A 24,417-nucleotide genomic window follows, 5' to 3' on the forward strand; every position below is an offset into this window, starting at 1 on the left:
ATGTTCGTGTCCTGTCCTGTTACCCTCAACCAGATGAGGTAGATGGCCACCTGCCTCGCATCTGGTGCCGATCTCTTCCTGTTAAAAGGGTTAAAAGAAAGTTTTTCCTCTCCTCTGTCTGCCAGCCTGAGCATAGAGACTCAAAGTGAATGTTCAGTGCAAACCGTTTACCTTAGTTTGGGACCATTTATGATGTCTTATGAGTTTTATGAACATGAAACGATTTAGGTTTAACGAGTTTGTTTTAACTGGATTATGATAAATTGGACTGAATTGGAGTATAATTGGACTACAATAAATTTGATTCAATCAGTCTTCAATCTAACGTATTTATTTTCTCTCTAAAGTGCCTTGAGATTACTTTTGCAGGGAATTAGCGCTAAAGATCAACTGATTGAAATGAATTATTTTGTTGTACCTAAAATAATAATTTGGATTGACCCACAATGAAAAATAATAGTTCATTCAGAACAGTCAATAAATCATTTTCAGTCTTTGATATAACTGTCATTGGTGATCCTCCTGACATACTTAACCAGTAGCAAAACAAGTGCACCAATTTCTTTGACATATAATACAGGAATAGACTTCATCTTTAACTCTTGGCTATTTTGGTTAGGAGGCTCGTGCAGATATAAAATCCAGGAAATGTCAAGACAATTTATATGAAATCACTGAGCCTCCATCCTGTGAGCAAAAATTCTACTACTGGGAATAATGTTGCCATTGGGACAAGCTGTCATTTTTGCTTTCCTACTCCGGATGAAACAATGAACTCTGTGTCTGATGAAAAGAAATAGATCATAAATCAGTAAATAAGAAACATCAAAATTCTTAACTCTAACAAGTGCAATAGCAGAAAGACTTTGATTTTATCTGAATAAACAGGCACCACACAGACAAACCTGTCCATACTTTTTCTCCAAAAATTTAATTGCAGAATTATTTACAATGGATGACCTAAGCAATGATCAAACCACTCAAAGAGGAAAAATCTTCAAGTAGCTTAGCCAGGAAAGAAATGCATATGTTTAACTCAGATCATTCAAAAATAGCTCAATGATGCCTTAAGTTGCACTGAAATCACACACACTGAGAAATGTGACATAAATAAATACAAAACAAATGCAAATCAGCGGAATAGTGTCATAATCATAAACAAAAATATCAATAAACACGCCTACATTCAGAATCCGTGGTTTGCATGCCATCTTATCAGCTTATAAAATAATCATACCAAAGTAAAAATGACAACAGAACAGGAGCAAGAGCAGAAAATATTTATGTTTCAATGTAGCGTATAGTATATATTTATATAACTATATATATTTCTTTACAAATAATGAATATTTGGCATTATATTCATCCTTACTATAGATATGATATACAAGAGATGAAAATAGTTTTAGCTAAACAACTACCCTTTTCACTTTGTCTAGTAATTATAGTTCACATTCCAACTTCAAGGAAGTGTTGTATCAGTCTTGGTGATGACCTTTCCACGCTGCATTTATGAAAAAAAAATCCCCTTGAAATATTTCACATCAGGGGCTCTGAAGATAAAATATAGACAGTTACAGCGAAGGTGAGGCCAAAAAATACAGGCTGAAATGAAATGTGGAGATTTTTGATAAGAAATGGTTTGACTGCATAAAACTGATTCAGGGTGATGTTGCTGTGTGATGATTTTACATTATGCTGGTTAAATAAAAAAAAAATGGCACTTGTACTTAATTGCTGCCTTCATGACATTTAAATATGATGCTGATGATTTTCTGTTCTTGGTTTTTAGGGTTATCAGCAAAAACTGAGGAGTCCTCCACTGTGCACAATATCATGTCCAACCCACACCAATCAACCAAAGAGATCCAGCAGAGAATATCCTTCAAGGAAATACAGGAACACGTTGTAAGAGGTGGCCTTGTTCATGTAAATGAATGTCAGAGAGTGAAAAATCACTTTTTAAGGATGGAGAAATCATTTTCACTGGGAGGCAACCTTTATCCTGCCATCAAAGCTGAGAGATTCTGCTCATGGTTGAGATAATCTGTAAAAGAAGGGGAATGATTTTTTTTTTACCACTAAATCTAACTGTAAATTTGCTTGTGTCTCTTTAGTGCAAATCTTTTGGAGCGTTTTCCACTCCTTTGTGAGCTCTGGCACTGATCTCTGTTTGCTACTTGAAGTTCAGTCTGACTAGATAAATGGTCTCATTGCAATTAGTGCTTCTTGGAAGAGCAGGGGATATGCGTTGAACTGAACCTAAGTTGTGGATGTGCAACATTTCTTCACAGCCTTACTCGGTTTGCATAATGCAGAAACTGTTTGCTGTTTCAGCGACAGCCTTCAGTGAAATTTGCCCGGCAGAGACTGACAGAGGAAAACACATGTAGTGCTGATGCTTACGTTCCAGTACAGACCACAATTCAGCAACGCATTTATCAACACAAGCTACGTAGGGCCTTGAAGGGTGTTTGCTTCATCTCACAAAGGACCCCGAATCTTACATAAGCTGCTTTGCTAAGTCAAAGGACGGTTGAAAATTACCCAGTGCAGTGCCCTGAGATCCTCACAGAACAGCCTTCCAGCTACAAACAGCACCAGCAGTTTGGGACTCAAAGCGGAGCTCTCGTCTTCTCTAAGCTAGCATATGTCAGGCTGAGTCTGTCTCCCTTCGTCTGCCTGCCACTCTGGCAACAGCAGAGGAATGTCTCTGCTGTGCCAACAGCCTGGCATCACATACCGAGACACTTTCCAGAAACCTGCTGTCATACAGTTAAAGGTCTCTGCCGCTGCAATGAAAAAAACCAGCAGAATAATAGATGGGTGTGTGCTTTTTTGAAAAACAAAGAATGTATATTTGTACTCTAACACACAATTGAAAGTTATCAAAAGCTCAATCTGTAACTGATAGTATTTTAATAGTCACTTATCAGCAGAATTCTGTTACTTGGTGATTTTGTTGGAGCAAGAATAGTTTTTAGCTGTGAAGTTTATTGTCTGAGCTGTGCTGTAGGAACTCTTTAGGTTGAAAAGCCAGAGAAAATCTATACTTTGAATCAAAATGGGTACAAAGCCTACATTTTATGTGGTAATAAAAACTGAACTCAACTGAATGTTGATGGTACATTGAAAGTGTGTATCTTACTGTGTTTTGTGTGTGTGCATGAGGAAAAGATGAAGGTCAGGGCATATTGTTGGGTATCGACAGGGAAGTAAAACCAACTGAAACCAACTTTTCTGAGTATGTTAACATCGCCTACAAAAACAAAAGGCGCGCACGCATCGAGTAAATAATCATACACACAAAATACTCAGATTCAGAGAAAGAATCGTGGCTTTTACTGTTGTACGACTCATCTCCCAGTTCTTTCCCCATAACAAAGCCAGGCTTTCTGCCACAAGCAGTCAACCAATTGTTTCAAAATGATAAAAACAGATATTTATATGTATTCATATGTTGATAGTGTATTGGGTGGAGTTGATTTCTTATCTGATACCATGCTAGTAAATAAAAAGAAGCACAATTTCTATGGTTCGAATGATTGCTGCAGTTTGAATCATTAAAGATAGAGCAGACGGAGCTGCCCGGAGAAGAGTGCATTAACTATACAGGGTCGGAGTTAAAAAAAATGTAGTTTTTGTTTGAGCTTCTCCAAACAACGGCAACAAAGTGTTGAACTACACTTCATAAAGCTTTCACAGACTATCTTTGGGCAACTGGGGTGTGCTGAAGTTGGGGCTCGCTGTGCTACAAAGCACCTTGAACATTTTGGCCAGGATGACCACTCCCAGTCAAATAAGAGAGGAAATCCAACATTGAAGCACCTTATGCTGGCTATTCTATTTAAGAGTAAAGAGACCTGCTGTAGAAGGACAGGAGGTCAGATAAAGTTTCTCCCTGTTGCTACACTTTCTGTGTCCTCTCCTCTTTTCAGGAGTTCTACTTCTGTCTACTAGAATAAACAGCAATGGCCATCAAATTCAAAAATCTCGAATGTGGAAATACATGTGGAAATAAATTAATCCTCTTATTTCCTCTGTGTTTCAGCCAGTCGTGCATAAATATTTCTCCTTTTTCTTCTCCTTTTGTAAACATCTCATCACATGCCCCCCTGTGCTAATAACATAGGTACTAAAAGTGACAGCACAACTGGGACTGTGTGAAATGAAACATAAACAGAAAGGTCGGTCTCTGTTGTCATCCCTTCCATAATGTTGTCACACACCAATGATAATAACATGAGCCTGTCAGTTGCAAATAAAAGCATGTTTTACTTTGTAGCTGTTTAGCGTTTGCTGGTCATGGTGGTTTTGCTCAATAAAGACTCCGACTGAACACCTCTTGTGCCTGTAAGTAATATAAACCCAAATACAAGCGAGAATAATCTCTAAAAATGACATATTTTTGCTTTAATGAGTGATATCTGTAGTATGTTTTCCACTGTCACATTTTAGACCAAGCTTGAGTTGCACCAGCTGTTCCTAACTGAACTACTTAGATAAACAATTCAGATTAGAAGCGTGTTAGCATTTAGAAAGATAAAAGAATGTTTGATTTATGTAAACTAACATACCGGAACATACTACGGTGTTATTTGGTGTGCTGAAGTGTTATTCAAATCTTCTCAGATTTAATTTTTAGCAAAATACATTTTGGTCTTATGTCTTATCAGATACCATTTGCCAACCATCTTTTACATTCACCCTTTGCTCTAGCACGCAGAAGTTTTCTAATTGAGTTCACTTGTCTAGGTAAACGTTACTCCTAGCAGCTACCATGTGAATATCAACTAACAAATTGGTTTTAGAATTAGTTTGTGTGATCTTCCTGTCTTAGTTTAGTAATTCTTCCATTTCACATTATCGTCGTTACGCAAACATAAGATGACGCTAGTGTTCCTGAGCATAAATAAAGACTTGTACAAAAGTACCTTAATCTGTGGAAAAAAAAATCTTTTGGCAAAAAAAAACTTTCTTCCAAAGATATTACCTCTGCCCCAAAACCTTCCAGAGGCATTCAGGTGGACTGTAAAGTCCATAGGATTCAGATAATTCTAATACTCATCAAACCATTCTGTGACTCTTTGAGCCGAATGAATGGGAACACTGTCCCCCTGGAAGAAACCTGTCCCATCAGGGAAGAAATATTCAATTACGGGAAAGGTGATTCGTGAGATCATTTTGTTTTATTGATCTGCAGTGACTTCTGAGGGGAAAAGTAGCCTCAAATCATGTCAGCATTGAGCCACCGGACCACCTCTCTGAGAAAGATCTTTAATTTGTCAGCTATCAGTTTATGTTTTCATGATACACCACACGTGGGTGTTTATTGCAAAGACAGTTAATATCGAATTTACCCCATGTATTTCCTTGCAAAGTTTGAGTTATTTCATACTTGCTGCTTGTATCCCTCTGGAATGCCTTTGCCCCAGTTTAGTTCATTATTTCTCATTTTTTCCTTGAAGGAATTACTTACAATATTGCTTGGGGGGTGGGGACTTCCACCAGCGTAGAACTTTTCAAGGAATTTCAAAATCACGAGGCACTTCTTAGATTAAAGTAAGAAGTATGCAGATATTTTGTTTATGTTTGGGTGATTATTTCTATCATTTCTCATTAACTGTGGCTGAGGGTGCAACTTGAAAGGGCTGGAGTGATGAAAACACAGCAGTGATATTCCTGTGCATAATGAAGCCACTGCATGTATGCAACAAATGCAAAAAAAAATTGTCAAACGCAATGAGGAGAGCAGATAAGCAGCCGACATGGAAATAAAGCATGATCTTCCCATTCATTATTCAAAAATACAACAGTACTATTGTGAACTTGGGTATGTACATTTCCCTTGGAAATAAAGAGAATTGTAATAAGTGCATAAGTGCATTTGTCTACACATTTTGATCTAAAGAGTTACACAAACCTTCATAGTTTTTTTTTCTCTACTGCATTAACATTATGAAAATGTTAGCACAAGACTTGCATGTTTTAGGTTCAAGTAAATGTCTGAAAGTTGGCAACAGGGACATAAGATATATAGGAATGTTGTGTAAAAGGTGCATGTTGATGAGCTGAATGATGCCATTCCTCCACCAATCCAGACCATGAAGAATGTTTGACTACAACCAGATTGGGTAGAAAGCTGCATTTTTCAACACTGACCAGTCCAGAGCTTTTTACGGGCTGTCTGAATAACCTTGAATGGGCGACCAGTGCCACGTGCACATAGTTGAGGTATTTCAAGCATTGGCACTTTTCAGAGTTTTGAACTTACAACAAATTTGTGATATTTAGCCTGTGATTAACACTCTAAAAGAGTTCAGAAATAAAAGTAATCGTAAAAGATTGAAAAATACTCGAGGGATACTAACTTTGACCATTTTTAACAACTTGAAATGAATTTATTTACTCATTTTTAGCTCAAAGACCTGGTTGCTGGTAGGTTCTCAAAGCTGCACTTTTTAAATGGCACTTTGCAAATGCTTAAAACTACAGATGTACCCATCCAGCACATGAGAGAGCTTGTAAGCTGGGTATTATGATCACCAGCAAACAAAGACAACACCCAACCAACCCACGTCAGACACACAATTTTGGCAATGTGAAAAGAGCCTAGGCACATCCTACAGTCCAGAGTTGTTGGCAATGGGCACTGAGGATGGCTATCTGTCAACAGATGGATAAAGGAGGAGTAGAGAGAGTAGCAGTCTAGAAAAAAGGCTAGTTTTAAAGTCGTTAGAATGCGGGAGCAGGGAGACATGTTGGTCCCTGACCCTTCATTTTCTCAAAGTCTAGTCTGAGCCTCTGGAATATAGATCTCAATGCTGTCCGCTCGCTCTGAGGCTGAGTTCTGCCGGAAGGAGGCTGCTCGCTTGGCTGCCATGAGCCGTCGACGGGCCTCCTGCGTGTGCCTGTCTGGGAGGTCCAGGGATTTCTCCCTAGTCACTGCACTCTTCTGTCGAACTGCCTTCTTTGGTACGGGAGCTGGTGGCTGCAGGATTTAGACACAATAACAAACAATAACAGTTGTACAATCTTTCTTATGTTATTTGTCCATAAACCTTCCTTGGTCATACCTAATGTCCAGCATTTCAGGTTTTCTGAAACTAAATCATAAACCAACTTCTAGAGACTGTATAGATTCTCACCTTCTTCTCTGGGCTATCCATTAGCCTCCAGTTGTTGTTCTTGATCTGCTGCAGCTGGTCAAACTTCATGCTGACGTCGTCGATGGAGAGCTGCAGTAAATCCCAGAACCCAGCCAGGTCCTGAGAAGTGGGTCGCGGCATGGCACTGGGGTCCTACGGGAACATGAGGAGATAGTCAAAAGACCAGCTGTGGGCATGTAGGCAACATGGTTACTGTATTACAGCATATATCCACCATGTGTCCTTATCAGACTCATCAAAACAGGCTTCAGTACCAGTTTGGGAGCTTTTAGTTGCAATGAGGGATAACAAATTGTGATGAAGACCAATTCTGGCATATTTCTATGAATGAGGTCTGAAATGATAAACTTCCTTTGTTAGTTCAGTCCAATTCATCACTCGATTTATGGAATGACAAGAGTATTTGACTGAGAACCTCGCCTTTGTCTAAAAAACTGGCTTGCTGCAGATTTAATGAGTCATGAGTCACTATTTATTGTATAACTTCACTTCCTGCTCCTTTTTTCTTCCCATTAGGTCGGTCCTTTAGAGCAGAAATGTTCATGTGTTTTATAATTTTGAGAGCAATGCTATGGACCTATTATTCTTTAGCACATATGCAAGAAAAGAAATGCAAATTCTTTGGAGCCATATTAACTACTAACAAGCGGTAGTACAGCTTTAAGATAAAAAAGGACACCTTGTTAAAAGACAAAAGTGTCTTAATCTTAAGGAAACTCTAAAAATAGAGTGTAGCATCTAAATAATGCTGGACAGGTGGGCCCAAGGACAAGGCTTGAGAGACACTGCTTTATAACTGTTGTGAATATTACCGTATTGCCTTGACAATGGTCTATAATAGATAAGTCTATATATCTGTCAATCATAAATGAAGCTACTTCTGCAACCCAAGAGTACAATAATAATGTTTTATTCACAATAGCAATAGCATGGAAAACATATTGAAAGTTGAAAGTGAGGTATATTACTGTTTCCCAAAAATTATTAGTTCATCTTGAATTTGATGGCAGCAGCAAAAAGTTGGGAAAGTAAGTGACACTAAAAAGAAACAGCTGGAGGAGCGTGTTGCAACTAATTAGTTTAACTGGTAACAGATCAGTAACAACATGACAGGACATAAAGAGCACCTCAAAGAGGCAGACTCTCAGAAGTAAAGTCTGGAGACATCTGTGTATGTACGAGACATGGGCACAAATCAGTATCGGGCCCTAAGGGCAACAATGCATTAAAAACAGACGTGATTCTGTCATGGGCTCAGGAACACTTTCATTGAACTTTCAGACCCAGACATTTGGTGTATGTTGAAATGCAAAATTCGACAGAGAAGACCTCGGACTGTTGACCAGCAAGAATGAAGAAGGCAACATTACTCTCCCATAGGTCCAGCAACTAGTCTCCTCTGTTTCTAGACATTTACAGATTCTTGTTATAAGAACAAAGGGATGCCACACTGGTGTACGTATGGCCCTGTCCCAATCTTCATGTTTTTACTTACCATGTTATATTTTACACAGAATTCCAACTTCGTTTTAATTGGGATTGTTCGTTACAGAACAATTTTCACAAAATGTCTGTGATGAGATGTGTCAGTTTGATTAACCTAGATGCTCTAAACTTTATGACAGTGAGATGATACAGAAGCTAAAGGTTGCTGCTGTGTGACGGTCCAATAGATTTTACAGTTTGATAGCAGTACCCGGTATTTCATTACTGTCATTACTGTCAGCATTCTTATTATTAATGCTTCTTAGTGTTGTTTTGGTGTAAAAATCTGGAATTTGTCCTTCTACATTATCTTAATTTAAAAACATATAAACCAATGATAGCAACGATGATCTCAAAATAGAATTAAACTATTTATGACTCCATAAATGATAAATAACGATCTGGAATGTGGAAGATGCAATTAAAAAGTAGACTTTTCACCATACATTTTGCTTTGATAATTCTAAAGTATCACAAGATTAGAATGAATATATTTTATACAGGAAAGGAAATCATCAAAACTACCCTAAATTTATAATGTCATAGTGTCCATCATATAAACTAAGCTGGGAACACAGCATACGTCTGTTATCTGTAATTACCAAGTGTCTCTGCATTTCATCAGCTTTATTTTCACCCTTGAATGCAATGTTCTGAAAACTGTCCCAAAAGTCTTAAGGTTTCAAATATCCAGAGCTGGCAGATTTAGTAAGAGTTGAGAGTTTTAAGCTCTGGCTGTGTCAGTGTGTGCATTAAATCCTGGATCTCCTCCCGGAGAAGCGCTCTGTGCAAGCTGTCTGTCTTTGAAGCATTTTAAGTCAGGCTTTTGGAGTTCAAGAGAAGCAGGCTGATGAAACAAGATGAGATGTGTTTTCAAGCCTCTTATTTGTGGGCCTTTCACAAACAAAGCCAAAGTGTCAATTGAATATTGTTACATACAGGTTTAATGATGTCAACTTTTTGTGATGAAAAAATATTGGTCTAAACTCACTTAATACCGTCTCCTTGCAGGGGGAAAAATACTTGACTTGGTTCACTGTGTCTAATCCCTGTGCAATTCCCATTACCCCTGAGTTTCTGCTGCACATTGCAAAAACAGCATCTCTCATAACCCCACACCAGCTTCATTTGAAATATTGAGTACTTGGCCAGGATCAATAAAACAAGTTGTGTACAGATCAAGGAAAATATAAAGGAAGAATCTCTGACCTTGTGCACAGTATGAGCAGCAGAGTAGCTGTCGTCAATTTAAACCTTTTTCTCTTCTGAAGACAAAGCTGCGTCACTGAAAACACTCATGCAACGTCCATTTCAAAATGTCCATATACATGAGCTGGATAGCTATTGATTGTCAGTTTTGCAGTTTTCCACAATCAATGATATATTCAGGGAGTTCTGAATCAGTTTGTTAGAGGCAGCTAAAGCAGTAATGTGTACTGAAGGTTGATGAATAAAGCTTGTGCAAACACTTAACTGTGTCTTATGACAAAAATGAATTTCATAGAACAGTTAATGTTTCATACTGATTACAGTTTCATCCTTTGAAATACAGCTGTGATGTGATTTGCATGTTTTGGAAAGAGTTACACAGTGACATCATCAAAGATTTGATGTAGACTTGATGAACGAGGACTTGAAGGCTAATGTCAAATGTTGCCATTAAAATTAAAAAAAGAAACCTGAATTTTTTTTCTGTAACTGAAAAATCAAGTGCCCATTGCAAAATGAATGCTGGTTAAGATAACAAACATGGCAGCACTGTCCCACATTTCTTTCTTTTAACTTCATGTCATGGATAATCAGAAGCTATGCAGAGCTCAGAACAAAGAGCCAGCGCATCTAATGCATAATCATGTCTTACCAGGTTTTGCTGACACAGCCAGTAGAATTGCTGGAATTTCTGAGACATGAGCAGCTGAGCACTTCCCACTGCACTTCGGATTTTACCCAGAACTGAAACACACACGTCATGTCAGTACAACAGATGCAGAGCCACACTTTAATTACAATACGAAAAGCTTTGAGCAGAAAACTCACTCTCTTCTGACAGGTCATTTTCCTCAGCTTCTGCCTCCATCTCTTTACACCAGCCTTCCATCCTCTTGGTCTCGTTGTGGAGTAGTTGCATGAACCAGCTCCCATCCCTCCGTAGGGCGGGGGACACCCTCCCAGACTCGACCGATGACGTCGCACTCTCCCGAGGGGAGGGGGGTTCTAGCTGCCAAGTGGTTTCGCTGGTGGTCTCCCGAGGACTAGGCGGCTCAGTAGGGGTGCGGTAATCCTCACGGTAGCTAAAAAGGCCTTGAGTGCGGACGGTCCGCACTGCCCCATACTGGGTAGGCGTGCTGGGCTCCGAGTGACGCTGGAAGCCGCCACCAAACTGCAGGCCCTTGTCCTCCATGATGGGAAAGCCCTCCAGCTCCAGGTCAGCCTGCACCGCTGCGGTCACACTGTTGGAGCGTTTGAACCTTCCCTGTCTGAGGAGCAAAGAGTTGAAAAGCATGGATAAATGAGCACAAAATGTCAGATAATAGCAGTCATACTTGTGAGATCAAACATCAAACACAACATTTTTGTAATGGGGTTAAAATCTTGTAGCTATTAACTCACCCTTTCTTGTCATCCTCTACCTGGATCCCAACAGAGTGGTACTCCCGTGAGCCTTTGCTTTCGGACTCTGAGTCTGTGGCTGCTTCCACCTAATGTGAAGAAATGATACAAACCAACAGTACTTCTCATTATGTGAGCTGCCAGTCCCCTGTGCTTCTGGGTTTATTGGGTTGGGACTGGACAGAGGAACTTAACTGTATGCGGCATGTCAGAAAGTAAACATCGTGTGATTTATGGAGGCTGCAAAGGCTACAAGACGAAAAGCTTTGCTGCAGTGCATTGTAGGTTTGTACAGAAAAGATTCATTAAGCAATATGTTTTATTGCACATAATAAAGTACACTTTCTCTATGGTAGGCTGACACGCAAGCACCACTTTCAGATTTTCTGAATTGGAAATTATTAGTGTCAACAGAGTACCACAGACCACTAGTCCAAAATCTTGAAGCCCCTTAGCATTTAATGTTTCTATTATTCACAAATAATCGAAGACATCAAAAATTTGAAATTGCACTACACTGAACACTTTTGGCAGGCTCTCAACCAGCTTTCCGAAGTGACCACTTGTAGCTTTTCCACCAGTCTTGACAGAATTCACACATATGCTTGCTGGCTGCTGTTCCTTCACTCTGCGGTCCAACTCTAACTATTTATTGCCTGACTGTAACCACTTTAACTTGGAGAAGGTGGCAGGGGTTTGGAGCCTGTCTCGGCTAACGTTAGATAATTAGACGAGTCCAGTACAGGGTTGAAACAAACAATCACACTTGCTTGCAGTCACACTTAACACACCTGTATTTATATTGTAGCTATAGTGCACTGGGAGAACACGCAACCTCCAGAAAGGCTGCAGCCAAGCAGCAGGTTTAAAGCGACAGAGCTACCCTACAGTGGGCAAACTCAACTCAAACCATATTAGTTTGGTTTAGATATGGTTGTATGTGAGGGCACTGGGAGGACAGATCTGAAGTATAGTTGTGGTTCCTCATCTAAGCAACTCACCTCTTATCATTGGTCCCTCTTTGTCGAGGTTTGACAGGTGTAGATCTACAATGAAGGCTTGATTCACATGGTATTATCCCAATAGATGATGTGGAGGTGCTCTAATTTGATTTGCCCTTAATAGCTGATTTCTGAGGCCTGCAACTGAACATCTCTGTTCTCCTTTCTTTCTTTTTACCTTCCTACCCTGGTGCAATCCTCATAGAAAATACATATTTTGATGGTTCTTGCAATTGCACTTGCCGAGATTTGCAGACTTTCTGGTCCAAGTATCCTCATATCCTAAATTAATGATGGTAGTTTGCCAAAATATGCATTGCTACACTAGTCAGGCTGTTTCCTTTGCCAATATTTGCACATCATAACTTATAGTCTTCAATGAAATGCAAAACAGTTCCCTGTTTTGCACCAATTTACTTTTGATGAGACACAACTGCTGCCTGATAAACTGTTTAGGTGATGACCTCGTGGGGCTAGTTAAGACAATTTGATTATAGCATTATTCATTAGTGTGGATTTCCTCAGGTTTGTTCTAATTTGTACAAAAAAATGTACAAAAAAGTGGATCCAAACTTAATATTCTTCATTTATGTTGATGACTACGTCATAAACATAGTGCAGCATTTAAAGACTAATCAGTTGGTCAAATCAAGCACAGCCAAAAGAGAACTTTAAATCAGATGCATCCTCCTGTGGATGTTGCTCAGTCTCTTTCAGAGTAGAAAATCAGCATCTAGCTGCTGACAAGTTTGCCTCAATGTTATCATGTGTACATTTTTGCTGTATTTGCACTACACTCAAAAAACATCTCACGCATGTCTAAGATGCCTCTGCTTGCTTACACAAAGAAGAAACAAAGTCTACCAGGACAACATTCAGTGTTTTAACTAGTAACGCTAGGTCTTTGGCGTATACTGACAGCTGAGGGACCGCATGCAATGACAGAAAGGGGCAGTATTAGTGAATATAATGAGAATGGAAGGAAAAGAGATTGATGATGATCTTGGCTGCTCCCGCAGGGCTACAATCCTGATCTGAACACATGTAGGCTTAGAGGCTCTTTATTGCTGCCTGCACATCTCCCTGGAGCCTCGTGTTTTAAAGATTTTCAGAAAAACACATCAGTGTTCATCTTTTTGCTATGCTTTTCAATCATTTTTTGTCTTGTTCATCCATTTGCTCATATCCTTCTTGTTTAATTTTTGTCTTTCATATCTCTCATTGTCAATTATTCACATTAATTTCCTGCTGGCTTCTTTTTATACTGACTGAAATCTCTTTGAATTTTTTGTCATTTCAGGCTTTCTTCTTTGGTGTCCAGGCAAACTTTTCTTTTTTTACTATGTAGTATCAGCTACGGTCTGCAAAAAAAGTCTGATGGTTCAGATCGGATACTGAGAGACACAAAGTCTCTGTGAGGCAATAATGTGCCTTTTGTTAGCCTTTCTTACCTGAGCTTCCCTATTCCCTTTTCATGTCTATCTGGGCTGATTAGGATGGTTTGGTCAGTATGTCAACAACTTTGACTATACACACACACACACACAAATATATATCTGTAGATTCCAGTCTGCCCAATCTTCTCTGACCTCTAGATATACATATGTCCGTTAACGCGTTAAATTTGGCATATTTATAGAACGTATGCACGTTGCAAAAAAGCTGCCCATAGGGCCCATAGGGCTGGCAAATTTAATGCGTGAGCAGAAATTAAATTTAGTTTGCAGAAATTTGTTCCGTTCCGTTTATGCCACTAATTTGATTGTGACTGAAATTGAGAGTCGTCAGACCAGGCAACGTTTTTCCAATCTTCTTTTGTCCAATTTTGGTCAGCCTGTACAACTTGTATCTGAATCAGATCGGCGTGAAAATCCCAGTATATCAGCAGTTTCTGAAATACTCCAGCCCGTCTGGCACGAACAACCATGCCACGTCCAAAGTCACTTCCCCCCTTTCCTCCCCATTCTTTGGACTTCAGCACAAGTTGTCTTGACCACCTCTACATGCCTAAATACATCGAATTGCGGCTATGCAATTGGCTGATTAGCTATTTGTGTTAACAGGTAATTGAACAGGTGTACCTAATAAAGGTGCCGGTGAGTGTATCTACGTAGTGCCAAATCACAACAAAAATCATCTCAGGACTTTGTTTTAGAGGAAACCGCTTAGCGGTAGTGTTTCCTGTCTGTGTTTGTCATATGTTTTAATGATTTGGTGATGCCATGACTTCATCTAGCACCATCAACGTATACAACACAGTCACTCAATAGCTGCTTGATAAATTTACACCATTTTATTACAGATGACCATGAGTCTAAGGCAATGCACCACTATGTGATTGGGGTCCTGTGATTCTTCAGCTACTTGCACAAGGTTCCTATCTTTGAGATGAGATTTAATACAGATATTCATGTCCTACATCAACATGTTCTAATTTGCACAGTATTGGTAAATGTTAGCTCAGTGAATGACATTCCTGTCAGCCTCATGCTGTTGTGCTGTTAGCATTTAGCCCAAAGTATGGTGTGTTGTCATGGCTGTAAGATAAATATGTGTGTGTTTCTGTAATTCAAATAATATTCTCACAGCTTGTCCATCTTGAATCATTTAAAAAACATCTGAAAATATCTTTATCAGCCCTTTAAAGCACCTGACATTTATAAATCTTCAGCTCGATGTAATGTTGCAGTATGACTACAAGTGAAAGGTACTGGTTCACAATTGGACGAGCTTCTATTGTTGGCAAATGTCAACCCTACCTTTGGTATGGAGTAGTCAGTATTAAAGCAGGGGAGTGACATTTTCAGAGAGCTACTTTGTATTCTGTCAGACTGTTTCAAACTGTCAGGGAGGAGGAAATGAGTGTGTAGCACCTTGCCGAGGTGACCTCCATTACTTTGTGTTAGACACAGAGCAAAGTCCAGCTCATGAAAGGAGAATGAGGGCTGATGGAAGACAAAACATCAAGGGGGCTTTGCGAATTATGTCCAACAGGCTTACCTACCCTCAAGATGCTTTAGCGTATGTATGCAGAAATACCTAGGCTTGCATATACACACACACACACACACACTCAGGTTATCATTAGTAATCACAGTCACAGTGTCAGCACAGGTGTGAAAACTGTGTGCATCAGCAGAAAGATGAACACAGCCACTGTGCCTTTCGTTCAACACACACACACACAAACACCACCTGGTGACCTCTTCCAGCCGATGACTGTTTAAGGTAAAACTTTTTGACTTCTCGTTTTGTACAACCTCATTATGGTGCCTGTTAGAATAGTTTGCTATGAATAAATGAGACCTTTTGAATGTAAGCATTTCTTTGTTTAAAGGCAGCCAAAGCGCAGCGAAAGTGGCTGTAAGTGGTCCCCGAGGGAAGCGCCTTCAAAAGTTAACACAAGACTGAGTCCACAAGGTTAAAGATTACATTTCAAAATATGTCAATCTCCAGTAGAATACAAATCAATACTGAATAAGGCTAATTCAGGTTAATTATATCACTAGTGGTAGGTGAAACTGACTGACTGCCTATATAATATGATGAGGAGGTCAACCATGGCTCTCAGTGATAAATCAATATTTGTCAAGTTCAAAGAGATGCCTGATGTAGCAATTTGTCATCTCATCTTGCTACTGTGATTGCAGCTTTAAACAACACATCAAGCCTTGTAGATACACAGAGCAGCCCATGAACACAAAGAAACTCAAAATTAAAAGATTCAACATGCATACTTAGTTGTCTTATCATGTGTTGTACTGTATGAGTGTCGATGATCATGGGGCAGCCCGCTGCCAGGATTTCAGAGAATATTGAAGTTGTGAGTTGAGATGTCCCTATCATTCATTCTGAATGCCTTATTTAGTGTTTCAATATCTTATTTCCTGAATTGGCTGTTCAACTGCTTCTTTCTTTTACATTTTAACAGAGCTCTTGTTTGAAAGCGACATTTGCTTAACTTAAGGGTAAAATAACACATTCCCTGCTAACAGTGTGAGACCATTTTAGAAAACGGTCTGAAAAACTATGTAATTATGGCCCTGTTGAATAAAATATTGCCATTTCATTATCTGAAAATGAATGTCTAAATGCTCTTTTATAGCCTTCTCATGCTGCTGGGAATGAAATATAGCTGTGAAACTTTAAATTGCTAGATTCTGCTTTCTTGGAAGAAAATATTCTAGGCTCTAGAATTTAAATCCCGAATTTGGGTGATGATTTGAGCAACACTTTGCATGGACTTCTTAAGTATTCAATTTTCAGATGTGGACTGACGTCAACATTTACATCTGAGGTGACAGTTTTTTAAGAAACCACCATTGCCTCCTCACAACAGCTGCACTGGTAATCTAAAATGCCTTTCGTCTTTACACACACGACTGAAGACAATTTCTAAGCCAATATAATTTTCAGTTCCTGTCACTCAGAGAGAGACAGAAAAACATACTAATCCCATATCTTCCTTCAATTCAACCTCACCTCCTCCCAACTACTCAAACAGATTGGAATAAGAGCGGTCTGTTCCACAAGTATCTCAGTTAAACTATATTCAAAATGGTAATGAATAAGTTAAATGAGTGATATGAGTGCACTGCTTCGGAAAGATGGTACCTTAATTGTGTGTCACCCGCTGTTAAGCTTGGTGAGGCGTGGTAAATTACATTTTGATGTTGCAGTTCTGCTTTTTAAAATCCACACTCATCACTGTGGTTAGATGCCCTGCATGAGTGACTCCGACCCCGACAAACAGGAAACAGAAACTGTGACTGCTGGGAGTGCGTATAAAAGAGAGATTTGTGTTTCTTAGAGAGAGAAAGTGAAGCACCATTTCCTCACAGAACATGTGGTAAGAAGATCAGAGTGAGAACGTGAGCGAGGATGTCTTATGTTTTAAGTACATAATTGGCTAAATCAGTCAGGGGAAAACACATCGGCGACAGAGTGAGCAAATTAATGAATACACAGCTAGGTAGTGTTCTGCACGTGTGTAAGTGAATCAGAACGCTTACATGAGCCAGGAAATGAATGCAGCCTTGTTACTGTGAAACCCTCATTTACATTCAACTGATTTCTCCCCTCATAACAAAATTTTTTCTATAAAGCTGGAATTGACTGCTCAGATATAAATATACGATACAAGTTCAAAAAGACTATCCAGATTGTTACCAACAATAAAAGTCAGGCTCTGTGATGGTTTGAGCTTGTATCAGAGCCTGTATGGTAGCATTAATGCAGAAAAATTAACTGAAATTTCAGAGCAGCTATTGCTGCATGATCCATGGAGCCACATTCTGCATAGATTACAAAGGTATGGCTGAGGAAAAGGGAGGGCACAGCTGCTGGACTGGCCTGCCTGCAGTCTGGACCTATCCACAGCAAACAATGTGTGGAGAATTTTGAAAGGAAAAATGTGATGATAACCTCATACTGCTACACAACTTAAGACAAGTTTGCTGGAAGAATGTGACAAAATAACTCCTGAAGTTCTTCTTTACTTGGTGTCCTCACTGCCAGAATGTCTTTAAAGAGATGTGAGATAGAATAGCAGCATTTAAAGGTGTTAAGAGTTTTACTGACTTTCAACAAATGAAATTAACTTGACGAATTGAAACATGAAATATCGTTGTTTTTTACTGTCTGCAAAGCTATTCATTTTCATTTGAATCATTGATACCGTCCCGACTTTTTTGATGTGGGGTTATGCATAGATTTTTACAAGGGAAAACTATCAAAGCAGCTTATTAGGGGACAGAAAAGCACACATGGGTAGTCATGGCTCATGCAACCAAATAAACTGAGTGCAATATTTCCCATTAATATTTCACTAAACATATGTTCACTTTATACTTTTGGTCCATTGATTTCTCCCATTTATTGCTGATGATGGCAGGTTGTGGAGAAAATTCAGTATACATTTTCACATGTGCCATAATGTGTTGTAATTATAGCATGTATTGTATTATATCAAATCACCAAACTCCAAAATGTAGTCCAAGTGATGTTCATTCAATCCCCAATTCACATTTGTAAAATTACATCCTTTGTTGGAACTGAGTGCATTTTGCTGAACTGAAGGCTAATGTGGCCTTATCTTATGAACACAAAGGCATGTGCAATGGAAACATGTCTCCTAGCCTATTGATTCCCCCAGCTTTATGATTGGTAAAAGCCAGTAAAAACCTATTTTACTCTGTGATCTGTTCATGCAACTCTGTTATAAATATACCCATTTGTTAACTGGATCAGGAGTCCAGCAGCTTAAACACATTTCTCTTCATGCCTCATCCACATAAGATCAATCAGTTATTTTGTTTGGATGTAATTTAAGCAACAAATTTTGATGAGCTGCAAGAGTGTTGATGACTAAATGAAATTACAGATAGATGTTCTGCATGAGAAAAACGTTAGGCAAGGCAGTCCCTAAGTAAAATACAATCTAGCACATGTAGGATCAATTGACTTTGACGGAAACATTCATTAACTGGCTCCCAACTCCCCAAAGGCAACATCTGGCAGTCAATGGCTTAATGTAATTTAGGGGTTGAATCAATCTCCAGCCAATAAACATTCTTTGTATCATATGGAAAAAGAAAGCACAACAATTAACCTTCAGTCAGTAAAAGCTTGAAAATCACCCAGGTCACCCAGGTTTTAAGTAAAACTTTGCACGTTTGCAAGTTGAGGGACATTCAGTAGGCAGAGTTTGTATGTACATGTGTACATTTGTGTGCGGGAAAGAGGATAAAAGCCAGAAAGTATAGCTGTTTGTGTAGATGTATGTGTAGACGAGGTGGAATAATGACAGCGATGGCGAAACCAAATAGTAACACAATGTTTCAGAAAACAGAACAAACAAAATGTTTTCCGAAAGGTGTTTTGTGAAATGCTGATTTTTGTTTTCTAGTTGTTTCTGGAAACTGGAAAAAATCTTGGGGTGTTTTGTACTTTAAGACCATCACACTGATATATATTTACTTTACTCCCAACATCGAGTCCCAAACTTGCACTGATAAAAAACATTGGGTGGTAATGAGGTGATAAAGACAACTGCCACAGATTCTGTGATCACTCCTTGTTCTGAAGATGACCTGAAACGTTTCCACTGCAACAAGAGATCAATAACACAGGAACCTCAGGAATAACCAGAGAGTGAGGGAGACAAATACCAAATGAGATCACACAGAGTGGGGGGTGGAAAGAGAAAAAAAAGTAGAGTGCAAGAGAAACTAGATAAATAAAAGATCAGTGGGTTTAAAAACAAAGAGAGAAAGGTGTAGAAAAGAGTGAAAGAACTATCGAGTAAACTACCATTCACCAAACTCTGCTTCAGCATGAGTTGAATCTTAATTAATGGGTTGCAGTGAGATGACTCACTCTTGCTATTTATAGCTGCTGTGAGGACAACACTGCTTCCTCGCTGAATGTATATGTGTGATACTATTTTGTATTGTTATATAACTATACATAGATTTGAAATTTGATCTTGAGGGAAATCTTTTCATCATACGCACTCAACTGAAGACTTACCTGAATCCCTATAGATGATCGAGGCGTTTTCAAGTACTCCTCAGCCTTGGACACCAGGATTGCCTTGTCACAGGTGAGCACCGAGCTGTGAGAGTCTGTGGATGGGTGTCTTTTTCCAGCCATGACTCCAGCTGCCTCCATGGCTATAGTCACAGCTTTAGTGCTGTCCAGGCTGTCCGTTGAGTTGTAGAGGGCCCTGCCTGGGCCCAGCCCCAGGCCAAGACCATCAGGGGCCCACATCCCACCATGAGGTTGCCTTCCCTCATGGTAGGCGTCCTGGGTGGACTCAGTGCTGCTCTGGGCTGTGATGGAGATGAGCGGTTTGGAGGTGGTGCGAGGTGGGACAGGAGGAGGGGTCTTCTTGTAGCTCGGTGTGTAGGTTATGGCTGGAAAAGGTCGAGATGTATAATGAAAAAATAATTTCCAATTAATTTGATCAACCCCCCCCCTAAAAAAAAACCTATATTCTATATTCCATAAAAGATTGTTAGGAACCATGGTTAGATATCAGCCTGTCATACCATATCCCATTCTTAATAACCTCTTTCCATGCTTCTTATATAGATATAATTTGCAACATGTCATTTTTACTGTGTAAATGTCAAAAATGACAGAAATATTTAATCCTTTTTCTGAAACATAAATCAAAGGTAGGAAAATGTCAACAGTTTTATGGAACCATTTTAAGCTGCAGATGAAAACATATTGAACAATTATGAAAACATTTGCGACTGACTGAAAAAAAAAATACATAGTATAGAACTCCAGAAATGAAATAGTGTGGCTCAGTTATATGCTTTTATATTTCTTGAAAGCAGTGAAGTCTGTCGTCATTTGTGACAATGAAAGAACAAGCTGCAAGACTTAAGCTTAATTGTCCGTTACATTTAAGTTGCTGCCATAAACGTTCACAAATTGCTGATTAAGTCTATCAGTGCAGAATGATGCACTGTGTCGTGGAGTTTGAAATCAGGTGGGACACTCCTGCACTAGCACACTGATATAGATGCATTTTAAATCTGCGAGCAGTGATCGGTTTGCAAGTTGATGGAGATGGAATAAGCTACAAAAAACTAGGACTTTGGCAGGAAAAGCTATAAGGTGTCACCTAAGTGTTATCTAAGCAGTGGTACTGAGCATTCAGATGAGGTATTACAGTTTAAAATAGAAAGCAATAGGCAAAGAGGATAAACACAGATTACAATTGGTTTGACTTTGCATCATTATAGAGAGCAGCTGGGGTTCAGCTGGGTCTGGATGTGAAAGTGGAGCCGGGTAAAATGCCAGTAGGCATACATCGTAAGTACCCATCATCATTTTCTGTGTAACTATTTGTAACTACAGTTTAAGAATCAGACATATGGTACAGCTACATGATACACGGCTTGCACATGCATGTGGACTTTCACCAAACCTGTTTTTATTTCCTATTTAACGTGTGTGCTAATACGGGACATCAGTTTCCAACACCATTTATCTAACAACTTTATAACAGCTTAATTAACTCAGAGTAAGCATAACTACACACCCAACTTTGCAAAGTTGATTTTATGTCAGTGCTTTCTGAGGTTATAGATCTTTGTTCCAGGCTCAGTTAGAAGTTTCTGTTCAAGTAGTGCTTCTCGACTCTGAGTGCAAAAACCCTCTTTCTTCCTTTGTTCGGTTGCAGAGCTCAGATAAGGGATAGAACTCTTGGAAATGTTATGAATATATACATCATTTTAAAGTAATGAACAAGTTGACTGAGTAAGGGAAAATATCAAAGCCTTCGTGATACGAGACACTCGTCAGACATGGATGATGGCTGAGAACTAGAGAGTTAATAAACAGTACTCATGTCTGGAGGATCCTTCTCAAGGAAGGCTGACAACTCTCATCTTCTTACTCTGTCCATTTCATGACAGAGGAGAGGGATTACTTTCTTTCAAGTGCAAATGAAAAGATGAACTTAATACACAGAGAGTTGGACTTGAGGAATGGATCATGGATGCCTTCTAGGCTTTAACTGTCTTTTTTTAATGGAAGACTTTGAGAGAGAAACTCGCTCAGTGTAGTTACAAGCTGAAACATCAGAGTCACAAGCGTGTTTTGTGCAATTTGAACAAAGCCGAGAATGAGCCAGGTGCTTCAGAGCCAAAACCAGAAGACGAAGAAAAAGGAAAGGAGTAAGAACACTCGTTTAAGGTCAAGTTGTCTGTTCACATTTTCCATGAAGGAAGCAATGTGTTTTGAACTTTGTGTTTTTGTCTTACAAATGCTTACATCTCAAAAAGCAATTAAAGAAGTCTGTGCGAGACCCGATCTGATTTATTCCGAGTTCTAATGAGCTTTAAGCACTCCCCCAAAAGCTGTGGTGCAGAATTAACAGGATTTCACCCTAATTACACTGTAGCCTGAACACTATAATTACTGAAAAAAATGCACATTTTTTTTGTTTTGTTTTGCAACATAAAAAAAGCAGAAAACCCGGGGCTTCACTTCGACTCTTCAGCGGCCTTTGGCCTTTTTCTCACCCATATCGTGGTTGCATTTATAAATAGTTATATAAATAGACGTCTGGTCTATGAAGAGCATTCTGCTCCAGGCTCTTAATGACTCACACTGCTGTCCACTCACAAAATGTACCAGTTGTGGAAGCATAAGTGTATACCTGAATTGTAAGAAAGAAAATAGAGATGTAGAAGTATAAGGGAAGAAATAGGATGGGCAAGAAAAGTGTATGGAACAGAGAGTTTGTGAGTGTGTGTACGTGTGTGTGCGTCTGTGCATATGATGGAGAGTATGGATAAATCAGGGAGTACACTGAGATCAGGGGAGGAAAGAGATGACCCATTCCAGGGGCATGATTCAGCAAGAGGACCAAAATAGAGCCATTATTAGCCAGCGAGTCGTGCAAGGGGAGTCATAATTCTTGCTCCTATCTGGGCTTTGGCTGTATTACTCTGTATCTAGATAACACAGCTAGTACACATTCACTCACTAACTCAAAGCCTTTTTGCATCCTGTAGCAAGGATTGAGTATATAGGATTCTAGCTGCTCAACAGTCCTTGGTCCTCTGTCATATTTTGTGTTTCATATGTTTTTAGTTGGTGAAAGGTCTTGGCTGCAGAAAGATCAGTTCACCTGGGCTCTTCTGCAACAAAGCCTAGTTTTAATAGATACAGTATGAGGTTTTGCATTGTCTTGATTAACTATGCAAAACCTTCTCTGAAAAACATGTCGTCTGGATGGGAGCATGTGTTGCATTACAACCTGTATATACCTTTCAGCATTGATGGTGCCCATACCATCAGAGATGCAAGCTTTTAAACTACTAAGACTCCTCCTTAGTCTGGAGGATAAGGCATTCATTATTTCCAAAAAGAATTTGTCTGACCACAGAACAGTTTTCCACTTTGCCTCATTTGATTAAAAAAAAAAAAAAAAAAAAACTTTAGTCCAGAGAGGACAGTGGCCCATCTGCATCATACTCACATTTGCCTTTTTCTTTACAAGATAGAGATTAAACCTGCGCTTGTGGATGGCATGGTGAACTGTGTTCCCAGACAAGGATTTCTGGAAGTGTTCCTGAGCCCCTGCAGGGATTTCCATGACTGAATCATGCTTATTTTGAATGTAGGGCCACCTGAGAGCCTGAACATCACAGGGATCCAATATTCATTTCCAGATTATCTTAATCTTTTGATGATATTATTTACTGATGATGATGTAATGTTAGGAAAACATTTTTAGAAACTATTTAATGTACTCATTTTATACCCAGTCATGTTACTGACCTATTAACTTAATTATTCACAACACTTTCCTTTAGCTGTTTTTTAGTACCACTTACTTTCCCAGCATCCCAACTTTAATAGGTGTTGCTACCATCAAACTTAAATTGAGCTAATATTTTTCATGTTTGGTAAAATGTCTTGATCTCAATATTTTTTTTCTGTTCAGTTGTGAATAAAATAAGGATTTATAGGATTTGCAAATCATTGCATTCTGTTTAAATTTCACACAGGGTCTTAAGATTTTTGGAATTAGAGTTAGATCAGGATGGCAAATTTTTCCAAAAGAGTTCACAATAATTATGTTATCATGATAACAATATAATAGTTGAAAATAGTTTTACTTCTGTGTCTCTTTTGTCTCTTTGGTATTTAAATTCCACTCAAAATAGGAGACAAGGAACTGTAAAAATTTTACAAAATCTCCAATTTACAGTTAATAATGTTTTGATTGGTTTGATGAGGGTGACAGTCAAATCACTAAACTCAAGGAGGGGTTTGTACTAGTTGAGGCAGCTAAAAATACTCACTGTGAGTATCGTATGATTGCTCTCCCTTAGAGAGACCTGCACACTAACAAATAATACTGTGGCAGCATTTCTGATTTAAGTGAGACACAAAGAAGATGATTCAGCCACTCCATCTCTGTTAGGACGTCTCTATCTATCAGGACTGGCTCGTATACCACTATGGACGTTAGGTTTTGGGGCTGTGGGGAGAGTCTTTCTCCCTGAATGGATTTATCACTGCAAAGGAAATGCAGCAGTTTGTTTTACAGCAGGCTTTTAAGGGTATGTAAATGACCTGGAGGGAGAAAAGAAAAGAGAGGAAGATGGATGATGGACTCC

General features: G+C 39.1%; 1 protein-coding gene across 1 annotated transcript in view; it reads right to left on the reverse strand.

Moving 5' to 3' along the window:
• Nucleotides 1-4,993: 4,993 nt before the first annotated feature.
• dlgap2a (discs, large (Drosophila) homolog-associated protein 2a) overlaps nt 4,994-24,417 on the reverse strand; it is a 113,590-nt gene continuing 94,166 nt past the window's right edge. The window contains exons 8-13 of the mRNA XM_072365812.1: nt 19,796-20,181; nt 11,265-11,353; nt 10,692-11,131; nt 10,516-10,607; nt 7,149-7,301; nt 4,994-6,991 (exon numbers count right to left, since the gene is read on the reverse strand). Of these exons, the coding sequence (XP_072221913.1) occupies nt 6,785-6,991; nt 7,149-7,301; nt 10,516-10,607; nt 10,692-11,131; nt 11,265-11,353; nt 19,796-20,181 (1,367 nt within the window). The 3' untranslated portion in view covers nt 4,994-6,784. The remainder of the gene's footprint in view (nt 6,992-7,148; nt 7,302-10,515; nt 10,608-10,691; nt 11,132-11,264; nt 11,354-19,795; nt 20,182-24,417) is intronic.

The sequence above is a fragment of the Leuresthes tenuis genome, unplaced genomic scaffold (assembly GCF_036924035.1).
Source record: "Leuresthes tenuis unplaced genomic scaffold, fLeuTen1.0.hap1 SCAF_15, whole genome shotgun sequence".
NCBI lineage: Eukaryota > Metazoa > Chordata > Actinopteri > Atheriniformes > Atherinopsidae > Leuresthes > Leuresthes tenuis.